Below are 21145 nucleotides of genomic sequence, written 5' to 3'. Positions count from 1 at the left end.
GCAGTGAGTGTAGTTACTGCAATTTCAGAATCAGACAAGAGTGCTGAAGAAGACTTGAAAGTCACATCTAATGAGACTGAAAAGGAAACTACTGTAACAAAATTAGAGCCTGGAGAAGCAAGTACAGAACCTGCACATGGATTGGAGAAAAGTCTTGAAAGTAGTACTTCAGTTATGGTGGTCTCATCAACAGATGAAGACAAAGCTGTTGGTATGAATTCAGTGGCACCTCTTGGTCCACCACCACAGCCACAGCCCAGGCCAGGCATGGCAAGGCCACCCGGCCCACCAGGACAAGGAATGGGAGCACCAAGAATGGGAGCACCACGAATGGGAGGACCACGAATGGGAGGACCACGAATGGGTGGCCCAAGACATGCAGGACCGAGAATGGCTGGTCCGCGACAGCCAGGACCACAGAGAGCCCCTGAACCAGCTCCATTTTCTGGATTTATGTCTATGTTTTCTGCTCCAAATGCACCAAGTAAATCACCAGCTGGTGGATTTTTTTCAAGTTCACCTGGTTCATTTTTTGGATCATCACCTGCTCCTCAAAGGCCACAGCAACAACAGCAACAACAGCAACAACAACAGAAAAGTTCATTTTTTGGCCTTCCTAGTAGCATTGCCACAGAATCCCTTACTAGTGACATATTTGGTATGTTCAAAGGTCCCGAGACAACAAAACCTGAGGAACCTCAAAAGTCTGCCACAGAGTCTGGACAAGGGGGTCCTTCTTCAGAGACAATAAGCTCTCCGAATACTGAAGAGATAAATTCAGAGAAAACACCTTTGTCTGGAGATGTTAAGAGCACTGAGAACTCAGAGATTCCTGAAAAAGGGTTAATGGAGGAGGCAGAACGACAAGACAAAACAGAGGAAGAAGAAAGATCTCAAAATGAATCTACCATGGAAACTACTTTGCCTAAGAAAGACACAGGGGATGCAGAGCATTTAGAAGAGCCAAGCACTGCAGTACCCGAGAAAGCTGCACTGCCCACAGCACCCGAAACCAAGGGCATGTTTGAAATACCAGGTCTGAGTGCTTCTAAATTTGGCTTTATGTCTGCTGAAGGCACGTCATCTATTGGATCCTTTTTCTCCACCACACCTGCAGCAACTTCTGCAAAAACGCCACAGCCAGAGCAGACCGATGGTGGTCTGTTTTCTGGTTTTAAAAATCTTTCAGCTGGTATTTTCCAAGATGAAAAGTCATCTGGAAAGGAAGAAACACCATCGGCTCCATCTATGTTTGGCATGAAACTTGGCTCTATGTTTGGAAACTCTGACTCTCCCAAACCAGAATCCACCCCTCCTGTAGTCACAGCCCAACCTCAGTCCGAAAGTCCAAAACCTACCGATGAAACTTATGAGCCAGATTCTGAGAAACCTTCCCCAGGTTCTGGAGAAACTGGAAGCGCAGATGCCAGTGACACAGAAGGTCCAACTGAAACGTCAAAAACAGGAAGCTGTGACACCTTAGCACAGTCACCACAGTCTGGCTTCCCCTCTCACTCAGCTTCCCGTACAGAAGGCTTGGATAAACCTCAGTTAACGATCACCCCATGTGAGTTAGACAGTAGTGAAGTAAACAAACCTGGCACGATGCATGGAGGATTGGGAACAGATGCACCTGAGGATCTATTGACAAACGAGGCTGCGAAAAGGCTAGTACTATTTGTATGATAAATGGAATTGTTCATTTATCACGTGGACGTAGATTAGATGTGAAGACTTTCTCAATTTTCCTGTCTCATCCTTTGCCCTTATAGTCCCTGTTACATCCCTCTCCAAAATGAGACATTTTTAGATTTGAAGAAACAAAACTAATGCTTAAAACATGCTGTACATCCACTCCCAACCAGAAATACAAACCAGTTACTGAAGAACTAGACAATTAAGGAATAGTAACGATCAAATGTCAGAGGGTGGTCAATGTGTAAACGTATAGTATTTACACCACCTCAGTAACAGGTTTTGTGACAGTGACTGAGGCCCAAGGAATGAAGGAACCGATGGTTCTTATTTATTACTTTTCACTAGTGAGCCGGTTATAAAGCCCCTCCTTCTTCTGTCCCCTGCAGTTCTCTGAATTACACCCTCTCTGATAGATTTATGGCAGTAAAACAGTGCACACTGAGGAGGCAGGCTGGACACTGGAATGAAAAGGAACAGTGAGAAGCAATTTGGCCTGTGCCCAAGACAAAGTAAATCACACCAGTTAAAGCACAGAGCCACTTTCCTCGTTAGGAGTCTCAATCATCCGGCAGCCTCACAGTTATTTCCTTTTGAGTCAGTGACTCATGATTTTAATCAAGCAGGTTAAGCATATCCCCGCTCCTCTGACTGTGATTTTTACCTTCTCCATTAAATGTTATTAAAAGGTTAAAGTATTGTGAGTTATGTGCATGCATCTTTTTATGGATCTTTGAATATCTCTGTAGCATGTGAATTAAAAATATTAATTTTACTTTATTTCACAGTCACTTTCAGGCTTTTAAACAGATAATTCAAAGCTGTGCAAATTTGTAATTGCTGGTGTCATTGCCAACATGCCAGTGCCATCGTAATCCTTCAGGGTGACTGTTCACTTCCGCACCTCTCAGCACTAATCACAACCCATGCATTCGACATCATTTATTCATCTTACCCGTCTCAACCCTGTTAGCTCATCCTACTCCTTCTTTGCATCTGATAATTATGAGTTTCCTTTTACCTTTAGTTTACGCACCCTCTCTTTTAATTACTGAGGTGATCTGTACTGAAGTGAAATGTTTCATTCCAAAATCAGTGTTTCTCACTTACATTTTAATCTACTTTTCCGAAGCAAAGTCTGATCTATTGCATTTTGGAATAAAACCTTTCTTTTCAATGATCTCACGAGCTATTACGCATTATATTTTCTTCTCCAAGGCACCACTGTATCCTGAATAACAGTCTCATTGTTCTACAGTCCACCAGACAGCAGTCACTTTGACTCTTCCGGCAACCTCAGTCCAGTCAGCTCCCAGCTCAGCTCTGAGCCCGAGGAGCGCCGACAGCCCGAGCCCTCGCACCCCATCGACACTCGGCCGCCTCTCAAAAGTCAGCCTAGATGGAACGAGGAAGAAGAAGAAGAGGAGGAAGAGGTTGAGAAAGAGCTGCATGCGCTCCCAGAGCCCAGTTCCAACAAAGATTTGAAGGAGCCTGTGATTGACATTCCCAAACCAACCTTCGACAACCATGATAACAGGACGAAAATCAGGTATGTGATAAATGTGACTTATTTAACGAAACTGCACTTTATAACCAATGTGAAGTCCAAACAGCTAAGCAGAGTGCGCCCTATCTGGTGTCTTTTATTTTTGTAGTGATTCATTTATATCTACTCAGTGCGTCTCTTCTTGATCTCTCTCAGTTTCTTTGAAGGCGGCCCTCCACCCTGCTCTCCATCCAAAGTCCGCTGGCTCAAAGCCTACAACAAAGTCAGAGTTCGGCTACTCGAGGTAGGAAGACTCACTTTCTTTGCTATCTACATCCGAGCTTATCTTCATCTCTTTCTTCTTACACGCCCAAACTTAATTACGATACACACATTGCACGATAAAACATACACACATTACCATACAGAATATCAAGACATTAAAATCCCATACATAGATACAAACAGACACTTGCTGTTTCTCTGTCTTCCCCATCTCTCTCTCTCTCTCTCTCTCCTCTCTATCTCTTTTCCCCTATGGGTTGGTTGAGTTTCCAGTCATGCCACAGTAATTTGCACCAATTTTGTGCTCCGTAAGGATTTCTGCTTTGATTTGGAAAATCCCCCTTTCAGCTTGGGCTCCGCTGTTATCGAAAGTTTTTAGTTTAAGAGATATCAAACACCTGGGGGTGGTTTTGCAGCCAAGTGTTACACCTTTACTGCACTTGTGTTTTTGTGAAATAAATATGGCTACAGTTCGCTGCCTTTAGCCTCCTCACCTCTGAATTTCTAACAGACCCTAGAGGTGTGAGTTGTTTTTGTAAGTCGGCGTCATGTGCAAGCTTTAAAAAAGCACTGGATGAAAAATATCTAACGAACATTTAAAAGATGTTGACAGTGATAAAAATGAAGCCTGTGAAATATCTCAAACATAAACCAGGAAAAAGACAAAAAACAAGCTGACTGTTAGAAAATATACTGTATACGTGCTGTGTTTGTGGTTAGCACTGTTACCTCACAACGAGAAAGTTTGGGCTTGAACCTGCCCTCCAGCTGGGATCTCTCTGTGTAGAGTTCCCATGTTTCTGTTTTCTACTGGTGTTCCAGCTTCATCTCAGACTCCGTAGTCGTGGTTAATTGGTGAATTGGCCACAGATGTGCATGGGAACGTGAACGGTTGTTTGTCTCTCTGTGTTCGCCCTGCCCTGGGTGTTCCCTGGTTTTCACCCAGTGACAGCTGGATGAGGCGTCAGCCTCCACCGAAACCCTCTAAGGATAAGGAGCTAAAGATAACGCATGACTGAAATAAAATAAGGTTGCATTTTCTGTGCAAATCATAGCTTGAACTATGCATACATTTGTGAACCCTCATTTGGAAGGCAGTGTACTGTTTCATATCACTGCATCTATAACAACCTTTACAACCTTTAATTTCTAATTCTAGGCTTAACCCAGTGTATCTGTTAGCCATACGTCTCCTTAATAAGAGTACAACAAATTCCCATTTACCTCATCAACCAGAATTGTTCGCAGTTAAACGTTACCTTCACTGCACCTCCTGTTGGCTCCTCATAGTGTTGCGATGGATCCTATCTATCTATTTCAGTCCCTTGGGCTACTTTTTCCCCCCACTCGAAAATCCACTCTCATGTCCATTTTTGTCTAAAAATAGAGCTCAGAACATCTCATTAGCTTCTTGGGGAGAAGAAGGAAACAAGTGGGATCACTGCGAGGAATTACACCTGAGGAGTGGCTGGCAGACGTGAGATTGCTCACTTGAAAACATGGACTGATAAATGCCACAAGCTTAATTCAGTCAGGCTGCCTGAGAATTGGGTTACAAGTGGGATCGAGGTCCTGTACTGACACTCGTCTCCCTGGAGAGTCCACAAACAAGCAAATTTCCTCCGCGAACCAGAAAAGTCTTAAACCGTTTATGCCTCCTGACGTAAGCATGGCTGCTTAAACGTAAAGACAGCGCTGTCCCCTTCTCAAGACATTTCAGGACACCTCATATAAGTGGCTTCTCTGAAATTTGTGTGAAAGTGAAAACAAGCTGCAGGAACATATCTAATGGATCCCAGTTGTTTTTAGACACTATAAAGCGAAACAGCTGCTGTAAATGTCAGAAAAGCAACTCTGTTTTAATTAGCGTCAGTTCTTATCCAGCGCACTAAATGAGCTGTTAGTGCTCATTTAAATGTTAAATGCCATTATTAACTTTCATCTTTGACACCCAGTTTCATGTGGATGTTTAAGTTGAACTGCTTTAATTAAAGATGCACCCGTTGTGTCAGTCAGGGACATTATGGAGCATCCATGTGCTCCTGGGATGGTGGTTTGTGCGTCCATGTGGCACCACAAAACATAATGTGGCGTGTTCTATTTTCTAGAAACGTTTTAACAAGACACTAGAAGTGATTTGCATGAAAACAAAGGTCAAAGAAAAGGGATGAGCGCAGAGTCATTTTACTGTTTATGCATGTCCATCAAAAACACCCGTATGTGTTCAAACATCTGGTCTTAGTTGCGTAGTTGCATGATGGACACACAGGTTGCAGGTGACATAGTTGTAATGTCTTCAATGTGTGAGTAAGTTCCTCAATGTTTCTGCATATATGTCAACATTATATTAGTTGGGAACTAATTTTTCCAATTATTCTGACATCACATAAATGCCCCGTTGCTGCTCCAGGTTCTAGTTGTCAAACACAGTCAACAACGCTGTTAAACCCTTGGTACAGATTTTTGTTTGTTAAAGTTACCGTGTGTCTAGAAGCTCAAACTGTGCCAGGAACTACAGTAGAACGGCTTAAAAGGCAGAAACATTTTTAGTCATGTTTCTATCACAAGACGAGGAGACCTAAAAGAAGTTCCCCACCTCCATGCAGGTCCTGGTGCTGCCTTAATCACTGCCGCACAAATGTAAGAGAATAATTAGTTCATCCAGTCCTGAGTGGCTCATTAACCACAGGTCATTTCTTTAAATGCCACCTTTGATCTCTGGTAAGACCCAGAGAAGAAAGCACATCCAGCCTGTCACCTCTATAGACCAATAACACAAGCATTCTGCACCTGGTTGATCCTCATTAAGCTGCATGATCAAAGTGGTGTTTCTGGTGCTTTTTGATATGGAAGAACAAGTAATCAGAGAAAAGATGCACTTAATATCGAATCATTTCCATTTAAATGTTGTGTTAGGTGACTGTGTCTCCCTTGAATGCAGTTCTCTGTCCACACACAGTCACTGAATGGATGCGTGGATGTATCAGTTCACTGTACGACACTTCAAAGAGTTACTTCCTGCTGCATTCATCTCTGTCAAGTCACTGTTTCCATAGACTCTACCATAGAGGATACTTTAGGCTTATTCTGTAAGTTGACTATTTCCTTTGTGCATATCTGATGTCAGCCAGCTCATGTGTTATGTATTACGAGTCTTCCTTTGATGCCAAAATCATTTATACAGCGAGGCAGTTACTCTTGTTTAACTAGTCTGAAAATATAACTTAGCTTATTTCAGAAAAACACAAACTTCTTATCGGATTAAATCATTTTTTTAAGAGGAGGTAGGGAATTAGGGAGCCTATTGTATCATTATGACCACCTTAATATTGTGTTAGTTGAGGTCTTTGAGTCCTATGGGTTGAATGGAAGGTTCTCTGTGGATCATCCCACAGATATTCGATCAGTTTGGGATCGAGTGAATTTGGACGCCAGGTCAACACCTTGTGCAACACCTTCATGTTTTTTTAACTGTTCCTAAAATGTTCCATCCACATGAATGAATACCAGGTCCAAAAGTTTTCCAGCAGATTGTCACAAAATGGTCAATGATATTTCCTTCTTCTGATAGTTCTTTATTATTTATTTAAATAGTAAGCATATTAATGAACATTATAAATAATGTCAATATTCCAGATGGTCCATAAGGCGGGTTAATGTTCATAAAAACATGAGAAAAAATACATGAAAAAGGAACAAAAATGGATTTAACTATAAATACACATACACATAGTGGGACAAACAAATACAAGGAGAACCAAAGTTGCGTATACATTCATTAGCGACCAAGAGAGGAAAGGAGAAATACCCAAGATCCAGATTGAACATAACCTATTATTGCACAAAGCCCTTTTCCACATTACTAGAATGCCTATACCCAAACGTATTGCACTTAGCCACTTAACCAGACATCAGGCTATTACTGCCTTAATGCCTGGCTTCAGATGGGACTCAGAGGTGGCTTTAATGGGGTTTAGTGGTTTTAATGTTATGGCTGATTGGTGTATATTTTGAAGGTCGATTTAGCTCCTTAAATCAAGAGTTCCTAAAGTTTAAAATTCTTCCTACTAATAGCTGATACTAATAGCTTTTTTTTTTCACTTTACAGTTATAAACCCATTGTAACTGTGACCTCTGAAATCCATGCGCCGCTGGTGAAAGTTGTCACTCGTCATTATCGCTCATTTCACTTTGAATGGAACTTTGCATGACTTTTCTTTTAGAGACGTACCTCAGCCCCTGCTAACCTGAATACCACGCAGTCCATTCTTCTTCATCTCGCAGTGACTTGATCAGCGCCACAGTTCAATATTTAATGAGATACAGGCAGATTAATGCAACCTGAACCTTTTCATCCAACGCTCTACATAATGTGCAGAGCGAGGAGGACAGCTCCAGATTTCCTTCTGGCCTGCAGCTGTCTCCTTAAGGACAAAAATAGTCTTTTTGTCTCTTTCACAAGCCGTACCATGGCAACAATGTTACATTTCTATGGAAACATAACCTCACCTGTTGTTTATGGTTGGCGTGCCATTACTGCTCTGAAATTCCACTAATTCTGCTTTGCAAACCGCATTTGTCTTTAAGTGTGACTGCTGACCTCGACAGATGGAGAAGGATCATGTTCGTTTTCAGATTTGATCTGGCCGTGAGTGGATTCATCTTTGTAGTAACACCACGTGGCATGCAATAATATCACAATGGACATGTTGCAGTAATCACAATAGTATCAGCTCTTGCAGCTTTGTATGTTGGACTATTTATAGTTTTTCCGTTTTTGTTTCCGTTGCGTTGCGGCGTCAAATGAAAACAAATGTTTACATGTTTTCATTTTATCTTTGCAGGTTTTCCCAGTAAACCCCGACTGACCGTACACTTTTCTAAACCCATTTCAGAACCTAGCAAATTAGATTTAAGTGTCTTTGTCTATTTAAATTTTGTATTTATTTAATGTTTTACGTTTCCATGTCTTGTGCACTGTCCATATATTAACCATATGCTCCTGCAACATGGCAAATTTCCCTACCCTGGGATGATTTAAAGGATTGTTTTATCAACCACAACAGAAAGAAGAGTGAATAAATGATGCTCTGCCTGCTCTCATAATGACTCTTGATGGAAGCACAGCAACCTTCCTGCCCACCACTCTTTCCAGTTCTGCCTTTACTAAGTGGTAATCAAAGACAGCGCACTTGTAAATAGACTCTTCTGCCATCACACATTCCTCAGTATCTCAGCATCTGTAAACCTGAAGCAACCTGACACACAAAGAAAACTAAAACTCTCGGTGTCTGCCGAGGCTCCGGTTTAAAATTCCTGCCTTTTTTTTTTTTGTTGTTGTCGTTTGAGTTCAATTTAATGAAGCTGCGAGGCAATTATAGCGGAGAGAAGCAGACAAATAAAAAGCTTTTTTGGCCCATCCCTTGGCAAACTAAAGTGCTCGTTATCCCTGAATGACAGAAAACACATACATTTCACAACATAGAGGACTCACTGCTTACTGCATCTGAATTAAATTAAAACACTTGACAACGCGTGTCGGTTCCAAACCTGAGATTCCATACAGTTTTAGACATTCACCATCCAAAGCCTTTATAGATATGTAAAATGATTCAAGATAAAACTGGTAAGAAGAGCAGACACAAGATTACTATATTTTCTTACCCATTATTATTATATAATTAACACACTCAGACAATGAATTGGACCCTTAAAAGAGGTCAACTAAAGGCAACAAGACTCAACACAACATCATATCTCAACTAACTGACCAGCAAACACAGACAATAACTAACAACTGAATATTATGAAGCAGTATTCCTGCCCCACAGTTTAACAGTTGATGGTCTGGTCTATTTCCTGGAGCTCCCTGCAGTTAACTGTGCTCCACCCATCAACCCATCCTCTGGCCACACCAGGAAATATGTGGGAATTCTATAAATGAAAATTAATGACAAAGCAGCACAGGCCTAAACTAAATTTGGTACAATGTGCCAAATAAACTAAAACAAAACAATACAAAACTGTACTCTTATAGATGGCTAAACTGCAAAGAAACTTAAAAAGGTGTGTAGAGGGATGTGAAACCATGATCCCGCGTTAAAGCCGTCAAAGCAGCTTGCAGAAAAAAAAGTCAGTCTGACTCAAACTGTGTTGATTTCTGTCTTGGTGGGATTCCTCTCTCTGTGTGATTGTGTTGATTGTGAAGAAATACTGAGAAATGTTAATTTACTTTGTTTAACACTGATTAAGAAGTACGGTTAAAGGGTTGTCTGTATGGGATCCTGGACAAAACGTGTCTGGTAAAATGACTGCTGTGAATTGTACAACAAGGAGTCCTTCAATGAGTCTGAGGTTCTTGAAAGCTCATTTGCTTTTTAAAGCCAGACAGCAACCCCCTTGATCCCCGTGAAAGTTTGTGCTGCACGATCGTCTGTCTGCTCTCTCTGTATTTGAATTACTGGAAATGAGACCCAGTTTGACTCTGACCTTTCAAAGAAGAAGTTTAAATTAACAGTTGAACTGTATGTGGCTGGTTTTAGACCTCTATAAATAGATGTAAATTTCCATCTCCTGAATATACTTAACTTTAGAACTGTCAAACGCAATCAGAAATAAGTACTTTATTCAGCAATATGTGTTTATTTATAGCAGCAAAACTATTTATATGACATTTCAACCTTCCTCTGTGCAAACTGACATAACTGAAACTTTAATACGTGTCTATTGTATTTGACTTTGACACGAGAATGAACATTGTAATTTGCACTTTAATGGTGCCCTAATGCTATGGTCATAATTCTTCTATGACTGTCATGCCTTTAATTTGCACCTAACACCTCAGGTGTGCAAGACTATTGGGCGGTTTATACTTCTGCCTCAATTTAATGCCGTAGTTTTCAGTCGCCATTGGAGTAGAAACAAAAATTAACCCCACTGGCAAAAAAGACACAGTACCACCTAGTGGTTGGGGGGTGTTGTCACAGCGGACGAGTATGAATGTCTCTCGTTGGCGTAGGCTACGTACGTAGGTTACAGCATCTGTGTCTGGAAGACGTTTCTTTTTTTTTGCACCTCAGACCCAGTTATGATTTAATTGGTTTAATCACAGAGGGAAAATGTTGAACAGAGTCTCCCTTAGACCCATGTAATATGCATCTTTTAGGGATTATTTTCATATTCTGACTGCAGAGTCCATCACGTTAACTGTGTATAGAGGGTATGCACGTGATGTCACAGCAAGTGAAGTCACCACGGTAACGGCCACTGAGTGGCAAAAATTAACAGTTGAACATGGAGATTAGCAGCATTAGTTTGAATCATAGGATTGAATAGTGTCTAAATTGTAAAATATTTTTTTTTAAAAAGGTGAAGAGCTGTTGTGCGATTGACTGAACCAACAGATTTGAAAAGCGATCAGAGATATATTTTTACAGATATCTGCCAAAGAAAAGAGAAGTAAATGTATCGCTGCATTAGAAACAACTGGAATCCAGGCACAGAAACCTGGTGTTGTGGTTCACATTTAGTGTCAGGTAATATTAATCTATGCTGTATTTATTGATGAAGTCAAACCTTAAGTTACGTTCTGGAGGGTTGTCAGATGAGTTTGTTGTTGTTTTGGCGTAGTTACGGACGACAGTAACTATTTCAGTTCTAACAATAAATAACAATAAAATAATAAACGGAATATTTGTGATCACTCCTCATCATCCTTTAACTCTACAATATTGTATGGCTAATGTTACTTTTTAGTGAAGCTCTTAGCATTAGCATCTTTTATTTGGCTACATTTATCATAACTGAAATTAACTTAAACTAACTGAAACTGAGGGACATTGTCGAGTCCAATTGTCCTTAATTTTATCTGATAATCTACATTTTTCCCGGTCTTGCTGTATTTACTGATACATTTCACCATGTTTTGTGACGTCAATGACGTAACCCTCTATTATGACTGTCCCTATGACAGAAAGTGCTTTTTGAAGAGATTCATGTTTTAACAGAGAGAGAAAGAACAACCCCTGCGTGTCCTTACCTGAGCACAACCTCCAGTCAACCAGTTATCGTATTATTTCAGAAAGTGCATTACAACAAAATGCAAGTGGTGCGACCTTGATATGAATCTATGACTACAACGTTTTTCTGTCAGGAGCATGATATAGCATCACAAAACTCTTTATTTGTCATTTCCAGAGCAGCTTATGCTTATGCTAATAATGAAATGAAGTCGAATAAATTTATTTAGGCATCTCTGCAGAATTACCTACAGTAACTGGAAGTGTGCAGGAGATTCTGATGTGGGGGGATGCCTTTTCCTACACAAATAGTTTTGGGCATTTAACCTTTTGGACACACAGAATAAGCAGCAATTGATCCGTAAATGTATTTTTCTGAAGTTTCTTGAATATTTCCGTAGTGTTTGTTCAATGACTACATGAAAAGGTCTTAGGTCTGACACTGGTGTAGAATTTGAATTAAATTAAATTCTCCTCCTGTGCATCTTTGCAGTCCTTTCTTGTGTTATAACAGCGACCTGGAACATCCTGAATGGCCTTTCTGGGTGGCAGCCTTAAAGACTCACAAACACACACCTTGTTGTTCCGTTCTCTCTGTTTTTCACTGTTAAATCAACAACTCTGACTTTCATTCAGCTGTACATTACGGGAGAGACTTTGAAGATCAAGGGAAAACACAGAGAAAGCAGCACACACACACACACACGAAAAAAAATATTTGCTGGAACAGAATGGAGCGAGTGATAACTCATTATCGACCGAGAGGACATGCAGAGATAATTGGATATGGAGGCAGCAGACCACCTCCCAGCTGCCTGTCCAGGGGTTCAGATGAAGTTAAATAATAAAGATGAGCAGTGAGGAAGAGATTATGACTAAATGAAGATAGGGAACAGAGGAAATGTGAAACAATTACATGTAAACTGTATTATTTTAAACAGAATCAAAGGATATTTTCATTTTATTGCAATGGAATCTGTGTTCTCAGAGGAACCAGACAAAGTTGATAAACGGATAGAACTGCTTCTCCCGATCATAATGAGGTTCATCCCACATTATACAAATGGTTTATTAAGCAGTTCATGAATATTCTGTGGCTGCAACCGCAGTGATTCGTAAACACAAAACACTCGGAAGTCTCGCAGCTTCACTGCGTTCTCATCTATTGGGTGCTGCCATTGGTGGAGACGTTGTTATCTCAGTCACTCAGATGTGAATTGCTGAATTTCAAAGCATCAACAACAAGGTGGAAAAAGTTTTACTCTGTCTTGGAATTAGTGAGTGAGCGTTTTGGATAGTCAATAGTGTTTGTGTATTCAAGAATTTATCAGGATTTGCTTTTTGGTCGTGACTTATAAAGGTCAGCTGGCAGCTGGTTGACAAGCTCGTCTTGGCTCATCCTTGTTTGCCTTCTGGTCCGACTTTTTCATGAATAAAACATGTCTGAGACATATATTAGTGCAGCTGACTCATCATCGGCATCGAAAATAAAGCAAGGCTATAGTAAGGCGCAAGAGTTACCTCGGCTTTGATGTTACTGAACAATGGCTAATGACGGCATGGATGTACGGTAATTTATGTGTGCAAAGACGCTGACAATCATCTAGGAGTGTGTGTGTTTGTAGTTAGGCTGTTACATACTCTGCTAGTAGCGGGACGTTTGTTCTCACTACTAGTTTGGGAGTTCTTGCAGCTTGTTCACGATGCGTCAACCGGGCAGAACATTTCCGGCGCCTGTTTTGTGACTGGTCCTAAATTGGAAGTGGGTTAAAAAAAGCAGAAATGGTAAGAGCCACTTTGTAAGGAAATTGTTTTGTTCAAGAGTCACAAAATAAGAAAAGAACATGTATGAACAAGACATAGATTTGAGTACAAGTTAAATAAGAATAAAATAAGAATTACAATGAGGTAACATTCTAATGCTACGAACGAACATCATCAAAACAACTGGCCAGCATCCAAAAATAATAATAAAAAAAAACCCTCTTGTCGTCCATCTCCCGTATCTCACACAATGCTTTTCTTGTAAAGTATAAATTACCTGAGCAGAACTAGCTTTCTCGCTTCTTGTGGCGTGTGTAACAACCGGCTGTAAGTTTTAAGCCTGTGGATTAAAGGACGGGGGTGTATGATTTAGTGACGTCTAGTGGTGAAGTTGCATATTGCAGCTAATTAAAAACAAGTTTGTTGGCTGCTTAAAATGCACAAAACATGAAAGTCTGCTCTTCTCTGTAGCCAGTGTTTTGGAAGGGAACCTCCCATACTTTGTATAAAGGGCTCATTGTAAGCTAACGAGCTAGCTAGCGAAAACAAGATTATTCATAATAAAAGTGGATTCTAGAGTAAACTGAAAACTTGATTATACTCACTGTTTTTTAAAGTATTCAAGCAAACCTTTGGTTCATGAAGACAATTTGAACAATCCTCATAATATTAAGTTTATAATTATTACAGGTAGTTATTATTATTATTATTATTATTATTATAATTATTATTATTACAGAAGTCTCAGTTAGTCTCTCACCTTTGCTATTAGCAGACTCAAAAAAGTTTAAAACAAATAAAACTTTAAATATTCACAGTCACTGACATTTATGTTTTGACATTGATATATTGATATATTACTTATTCGTTGTGTGTTCCTCTGTGAAATAGTAAAATAAGTGTTTATTTTTATATAAAACCACAAAACCATGTTAAAATAAGGCGAAGCATATTAGCTCAGAGTTAATGTTACTTCATTTTCAAGCCAGAAATAATTACATAATTCTCTCAAACCCCCCCTTTCCCCCCCTGCTTTTAGTATTTTACCCCACTCTGAGCACTGCAGTGAAAGAATGAGTGCAGGAAAAAAGAGACATGAGATAAAAACAGAAATGGAATTAAGGAGAAAAGAGTGGATGAATAGACTGAGCGACAGACGGAGGGGGAGGACTGATTTTATCTTCTGGAGATGACAACTCACTGACGCCACCTCCTCTCTGAACGATCTGAATATTGGTGTGTGACATTGGCTGAAAGTCACCATGGAAATCAGGCCAGTGTGTGTGTGCGTTTGAGCATGTGTGTGTGTGTGTGTGTGTGTGTGTTACAGGGTTTGCAGGGATCCTCATTTTATGCCCTCCAGGATGCTCGTGTTAAATCAGATGTTTGTGTGCTTGCTTCCACTGTGCCAATTTCCCTGTGTTTCCTTTGTTAACCACAGTGACACAACCCTGATTTAAATACAAAGGCTAACACGACACAGAGATATAATATATATAGTGTATATATTACATGCTCCATTATCACAGTGTACAAAAATCACACGTGGCCAACAGGTGACGCTGACGAGCAAAATGTTACAAGTTAAATTTAAACTTTGTGTGTTGTGGTGTATTTTTTTTTTTTTTTTTTTTTTAAAAGAATAACTTTGTCCTAAAACTATAAATAACAACAGTTCCCTTATGTACTGTAACGACTTATATCACATCTTAAATTGCTGCAGGGCGTGACGTTAATTCCAGTTATGGGATGTTGGGTTTCGCTGTCATCTCGTACAGACGCCGTATCAGATAACCGTCACTTTGCTTTCTCTTCCCAAATGGCGTTTGTCTGTTCATTATATGAGAGTGGCTGTTACATTATGCAGTCGGTGGATAAGAGGGTTCCTCTCGTGCTAAAAGGTTATTTTGTGGGGGGAAAAAAAATCACTTTTAGTTTCTTTAGTTCTTTTCTGATCTCTTGGTGAGATGTGAAAAGAAGATTTGAGACATGGGGATGAAAACATCCCACAGATATTTAATCAGTTTGGGATCTAGAGAATTTTGAGGCCAGGTCAACACCTGGTGCTGTTCTTCATGTTTTTTTTTTGTTTGTTTTTTTTTTTTAGTTGTTCCTAAAGTGTTTTTGTGTGTGTCTCTGTCAGGCTGCATCCTACTGGGGATCGATGCTGCCATCAAGGAGTGTCATTGCTTTGGGGTGGGGGTGGGTCCATGTATGTTTTGGTCATTGGATTTTTTGCGTTCAGAATTGGACATAAATAAATAAATTTAAAAAATTACCAGTTATTTGATTTTCATTTTAATATTCAAAAATTAAAATGGAAATACAAGGCATTTCGTCTTCATTAGGATGGAGAATGGATAAACAACCCTTTAAAAACTGTTCAGTTTCTGATTCTAAAAACAAAAAAATAAAATACTAAAAATAAAAAGATTTTTGACATGACGTAACAAGGCTTGTCATCTGCAGAAATCTCTTAACGCACATCAGAGTAATGTTAGTAACTAACTCTTCCCTGAATATATGTAGTTGTTTTTAGTTTTTTTCTGCAGGCATGTCCTCTTGACTGAGACTCTTTAATTGTTTTGAAAAAAAAACGTACTGAACCATGTCCATCAACTTCTGTTACACAGCGGCGTCCTCATACATGCTCTTACCTTGAAAACAACAACTTCCAGTCGCACAATATGAAAAACGTGAGATTTTTGTTTGTTTCCGAAAATTTAAATCGAATGTTTTTTTTTAAAGTTTTTGTTTGTCCATTCATTCAAAATGCCTTGAATTTCACTTTAAATTTTTGAATTTTAAAATGAAAATCCAATAACCACTCGTTTTTTTTTTTGTTTTTTAGAATTCAATGACCAAAACAAACACGGATACACTGGGATGTCATGTCGAAGTAACATCCACACAAATGTCAGGTCCAAAAGTTTCCCAGCAGCAAAATGGTCCCATCAGTGGTCATAATGTTTTGCCTGATGGCTGCGTGCTGGCAGTGTGACTTCATTCTCCTCAAGTGCGCTTTCCTGATTCAATTATCTCCTGGGGCTTCGTTGCCAAGAGAACATATTTAAATCCGTTGAACGTTGCAGAAAGCGTGATGACAAAACTCGCACACATACCAGCACTTAAAGCAGAGGCCTGTCAGGAGTTATGATGGCTTCCATAATAGCTGAGTGACAACAAATAGAAGAGCTGTAATCTTATCGCCTCATCTTCATTAATCTTTTTTCGTGCTGTTGCCGCGCGGCTTTAACACCCACCCACTGAAAAAAGAAGTTTGTCTTTGTCTTGTTGGAAAAGACGCTAATTATATGAGATTTTGCCCTTTTTTCCCCCTTTGGAAGTGTGTCGTTTGCACTTTTTTGTAACCACTTTCTAGCTTGAAAGGCCTTTATGTAACTGTCAAAGATCCATTGAATAGAGTGTTACATACAGTACAATATTAAAAACATTAGCATGAGGCACTTTTTCCTCTGGTGGTAGTTAAATCGGCTTTATGGTGGATATTTTCTTCTATCATAATTTCTTAAAAGTCTTTCGTAAGAGCAACATCATTTTGGTTATTAGTACAATGAGCTTGTCTTCGAGGCTGATTGCCTTGTCATGGGCCAAAAGCTGTATAGCCACTGGGCTTAACTTTGATGCTCTGTTGTGCTAATGGCTTTTTAATGAGCTGTAAGTCACATCCACTTGGTACAAAGCATTTTGTGTTTGTACCTTAGCCAAAACAGAGTGTGAGTGGATGCCTTCATGCTTCAAAGCGGATGCTTCCACAGCACTACAGAAAGTAGAATACATTATCATGTATTTGACATGAACTACCCACCCTGTTAACCGGTTTTACAAATGAGCTCTTGAGAGACTTATGAAGACAATACACACGACGTTTACAGCTGGGACGTTATTTTAGTTCAGTAGCTACATATGACCCAGTTTGATCTCAAGGGAGCTGGAGCACTAACCAGTAATAATAGTATAATAACCTATAAATAAATAATATAAATGTTTCCCTTTGTTTTCCCGTGAAAATGTTTTCATACAAAGAAATGCTCTTTTACAAAACATTTCACGTCCAACCCAACTTTCTTAAGGAAAATAAATGCGATATCGGGACTTTGCTGCCATCTGCTGTTTAGTTTTGTGTCTGTAATTAAAACTGTGCGCTCCCTAGTGAACAGACTAGGAATAGCAGATACATTTATTTAGGGCTGGATGGTATAACCATCATGGTATTTTTCAAAATTCTGACGGGATCACAAAATATATATTTATGCATAATCACGTGTCCACAACATTTTCTACTGGTTGAGGGAGGAGTTAATGCAGTAGATGGACTATTTTAACGTCACGATGAGTAAATATTGTAGAAAAATCCCACATTAGTAGGCCCGTGTTAGCACTCCCTGCTGGTGTGGAAATCTGGGGACATTTAGAGCTTGAAGATAAAAAAAAAATAAATAAAATGTCATCAAGATGAAACGAAGAAACAGGGACAATTATTACAGTTTCATTTATTTTAACGTATTTATTGACATTTAAACATATTTAAACTGTAATGTCTATAGCAGCGCGACCAGCTACCGTAATAATTGTAGTCTGCGCGCAACATTTTTTTTTTATCTCATTCATAACATTAAATTGGGGACATTTTCAGGGACAGCTTTAGCTCCATCCAAAACGGAGACTGTCCCCAGAAATCAGGGATGTCTCATCAGCGTAAAACACAAAAACTAACAAAAAAACAAACAAAATAAAAACGACGCAACACCTTTTTTGGCACAAATCTTCTCATCTGCCGCTACATATTTTTGGACCATTTTTCCATCTTCACCACTCCTCACAGTGACACAGTCGCACTATGTGTGTTTATAAGCGTTACATTGAAAAAGGTCAGGAAACAGTGTCTAGTGGCGCCGTGTGATCAAAAACACCAGTGCATTGGTATTTTAAAAATGTATGACATAACGGAAAAAAATACAAGTATGTACCGGTATACTGCACAGCTCTACATTTATTTAAAAATTGCACTTGCATATGTTTGTATGTATGAAATGTAATTTTCTTTCCATATTCATCCCAGCAGCCAGTTTCAGGCCCCGGGTCGTATGTTTGACACCACTAATTTACAGTGTATACAAGATCTGGTGACAGTGCGCAGTTCGATTTATTTTTAGTCATTCATTCTTGACAGGCTGAGTTTGCCATGTTTATCTGGACAATATATATATATATACATATTTTAATCTGATAGAAATCATTCAGATCAGAAATTCCAATTTAGCTGTTTACATGGAAACGAGATAAAATGATGAGTTATATGTGTTTACATGCCTCAACACATCAAACAGAACAGAAGCTTTGCCACAAAGTGATGTCGCCCACTGTGGAGAGTCAACTCTGCTGCGTCAAAGGTTTACAGCTCCCCAGTGCAACATATACACCGATCAGCCATAACATTATGACTAATATCGTGTTGGTTGCGTTTTTTTCCTGCAAAAACAGCTGTGGCTCATCAGAGAGTGGACATGGGCATTCAGAGGGATCCCTTTGGTGTCTAACAACAGGATGTTGTGGATTGAGGGGAGGGGCCTCGGTGGATCATCCCACGGATAATTGGTCAGTTTGGGGTCTAGTGAATTTGGAGGCCAGGTCAACACCTTGTGCTGTTCTTCAAGTTGTTCCTAAACCATTTCTGTATGTGTCAGGCTGCATCCTGCTGCTGACATCAAGGAGCGTCATTGCTGTGGGGTGGGGGCTTATGGTGGGTGGAACATGTCATCTACATGTCCAGACGTTTCCCAACAAAACGCTGAATTGTGATAAGATAGAAACTTCTCCTGTCAGGGGTTTTAATGTTGTGGCTGATTGATGTATTACTGCAGGTGTTAAAGATGTCAACGTGTGAAAAAAACATTTCAAATATACTAAGTGAAATTGATATTTTTGCTCATTAGTAATGTAACGAGCGAACCTGCAGAATAACATTTCGTACCCTTAGTTGCTATAAGCACTCTAACAGTAAACAGTCTGCATTCATTCCATTAAATATATCAGTCACAGAGAGCTGTTTGTTTCAGACTGCAGCAGTATAGCATATGTGCGACTGCTGGAGTGCTGGAGCGTGCGAAAAGTGAAATTATGTGTGAGAGAGAGAGAGAAAGAGAGAGAGAGAGAGAGAGAGAGAGGCGGGTGAGGAAAGACAATGAGAGAGGTAGAGGGATGGTGAGCAGGAGAGAGGAGAGAGCCGAGCGCACAAGACGTTGCGCGTCTGTTGGCCGCGCAACAAGCTGCGACCGGCGGAGCTAATAGGAGGAGGAGGAGGAGAAGGAGGAGGAGGAGGGCAGAGGAGAAAAAAAAAAAAAAAGCCTGGAAGGAAGAGAGATCAATCAGGAGATGTGAGGAGAGGAGAAATGGAGAGAGGCAGGATGAGAGAAAAGGAGAGGGAGATGGAGTGAAATAGAGGAGGAGGAGGAGGAGGAGGAGGAGGAGGCAGCGCTGTGTGTTCAGGCTCGGGAGTTGGGAGGTGAAGAACACTGCTGAGTGAGCGCTGTGATCAAGACACCAAGAGTGTAGGAAATACAGGGGAAAGTGACACAGAGTGCACTGAGTGACACGCCCGTCGGGATGGAGACGAAAGGCGAAGGAGAACCCGACAACTTTTCTGTTTTGATTAATGTTTAATCCACTAATATCTCCTGATTTATTGCGCTGAGCTGAGTGGATCGCACTACCAGGGAGAGGGAGGGGGAGGTGGTGGTGGTGTTGGTGGGGGGGCGGGGGGGAGGGGGGGTTGTTAGTTTTTAAACGCACGTCTTTAAAACCGACGTGAAGAGGCGCGATCAGTGTGCTTCTGTCCACTGAGGATTGTAGGCGCTCTGTTGCCGGATGCTCGGACCGTGCTGTCAAACTTTGATTCTGTGTTTACTGCCCGTGGCTCGTCCTCTTTCTGCGAGGAGGTAGGTGTTCAATTTCCAAATCTCCACATGGGAATTCATCACAAAGTGTGTGTTGTCGCTAAAATATAACTTTTTATAAACTGTTGAAGACATTTGAGGAACCTCTACAGCCATGAATATTGTAGTGGCTTAATTGGGCTCTGGTGGTGAACCTCTTAAGGTCTTAACACATTTCTTCTCCTTTCACATGTTGCACTGTAATACTAGTAAAACACAAGTTTCATTTTATGCTGTGTATTGCGACATTTTGGCGACAGAACGTCTGCCTCTAATTCCCTTCCTGACAATATTTAAGCAGAAAAGCTACTTCATCCTCCAGCTCCGTGCAGCCTCTCCAGCGGAGCTGTGTGGGTTCGCTACAGTCGTCATCCCCCTTCACTCGTGTTGTGTGTAGGGTGTGAAGGTGTTGAGGTTTCTGAGGTTGCAGCTCCAAACATCTTTCTGGAGGAGTGATGAATTAGCAGCACTAGTTCAGAGGTGACCGCAGTGTGGATATTAAATAACTATCGCTCTGGTTTAGAAATGTTCAATCTTTGTGGCAAATGCATTTTTAATGTGAGACATTTCAAATAAAATTGGAAATTTAGAGCTAAGTTCATACATTTGCGGTGTTGCGCTGTCCATGTCTGCTGATAAAAGCCACTGAATGGGCTTCCAGTGATTGACTGAGTGAAGTAAGTGAGTTTGTGACTGAGGGAGGGGTGGAGTTTGAATCCCAGCTGCCAGATGTGGGCGGTGCGGTGTGGAGGGTGCGGATAAGCGTTGGTTTAGGTCTGGATGAAACACAACATCAGGGAAAAGAGAAGGAGATGAGAAGAAATTCAAGGATTTGCTAAGAATCTGTTCTGCTCATTGATTCAGTTTTATCACAGTGATATTGTAATACCACTGATTCACTTTATTATGACTGACCGGTTAAAGTTACAATCACTCCAAAC

The 21145-nt window shown here is 40.3% G+C and overlaps 1 protein-coding gene across 4 annotated transcripts in view; it reads left to right on the top strand.

Annotated features, from left to right (window-relative positions):
- LOC125012073 (protein unc-13 homolog B-like) overlaps positions 1–21145 on the top strand; it is a 143510-nt gene that overhangs the window by 42646 nt on the left and 79719 nt on the right. For 3 of the 4 annotated variants that reach the window (XM_047591693.1, XM_047591692.1, XM_047591694.1), the window contains exon 1: positions 20062–20207. Coding sequence is in view for 1 of the 4 variants with exons in the window: in XM_047591695.1 (XP_047447651.1) it covers positions 2954–3244; positions 3398–3485 (379 nt within the window). In the remaining 3 variants the exon portion in view is untranslated. Of the gene's footprint in view, positions 1–2953; positions 3245–3397; positions 3486–20061; positions 20208–21145 lie in introns of those variants that run through there. The other variant, XM_047591695.1, reaches the window with a different exon arrangement.

This window comes from Mugil cephalus, chromosome 8 (genome assembly GCF_022458985.1).
Source record: "Mugil cephalus isolate CIBA_MC_2020 chromosome 8, CIBA_Mcephalus_1.1, whole genome shotgun sequence".
NCBI lineage: Eukaryota > Metazoa > Chordata > Actinopteri > Mugiliformes > Mugilidae > Mugil > Mugil cephalus.
The sequence above is the reverse complement of the archived record's forward strand: the minus strand, read 5'-3'. Positions and strand labels throughout refer to the sequence as shown.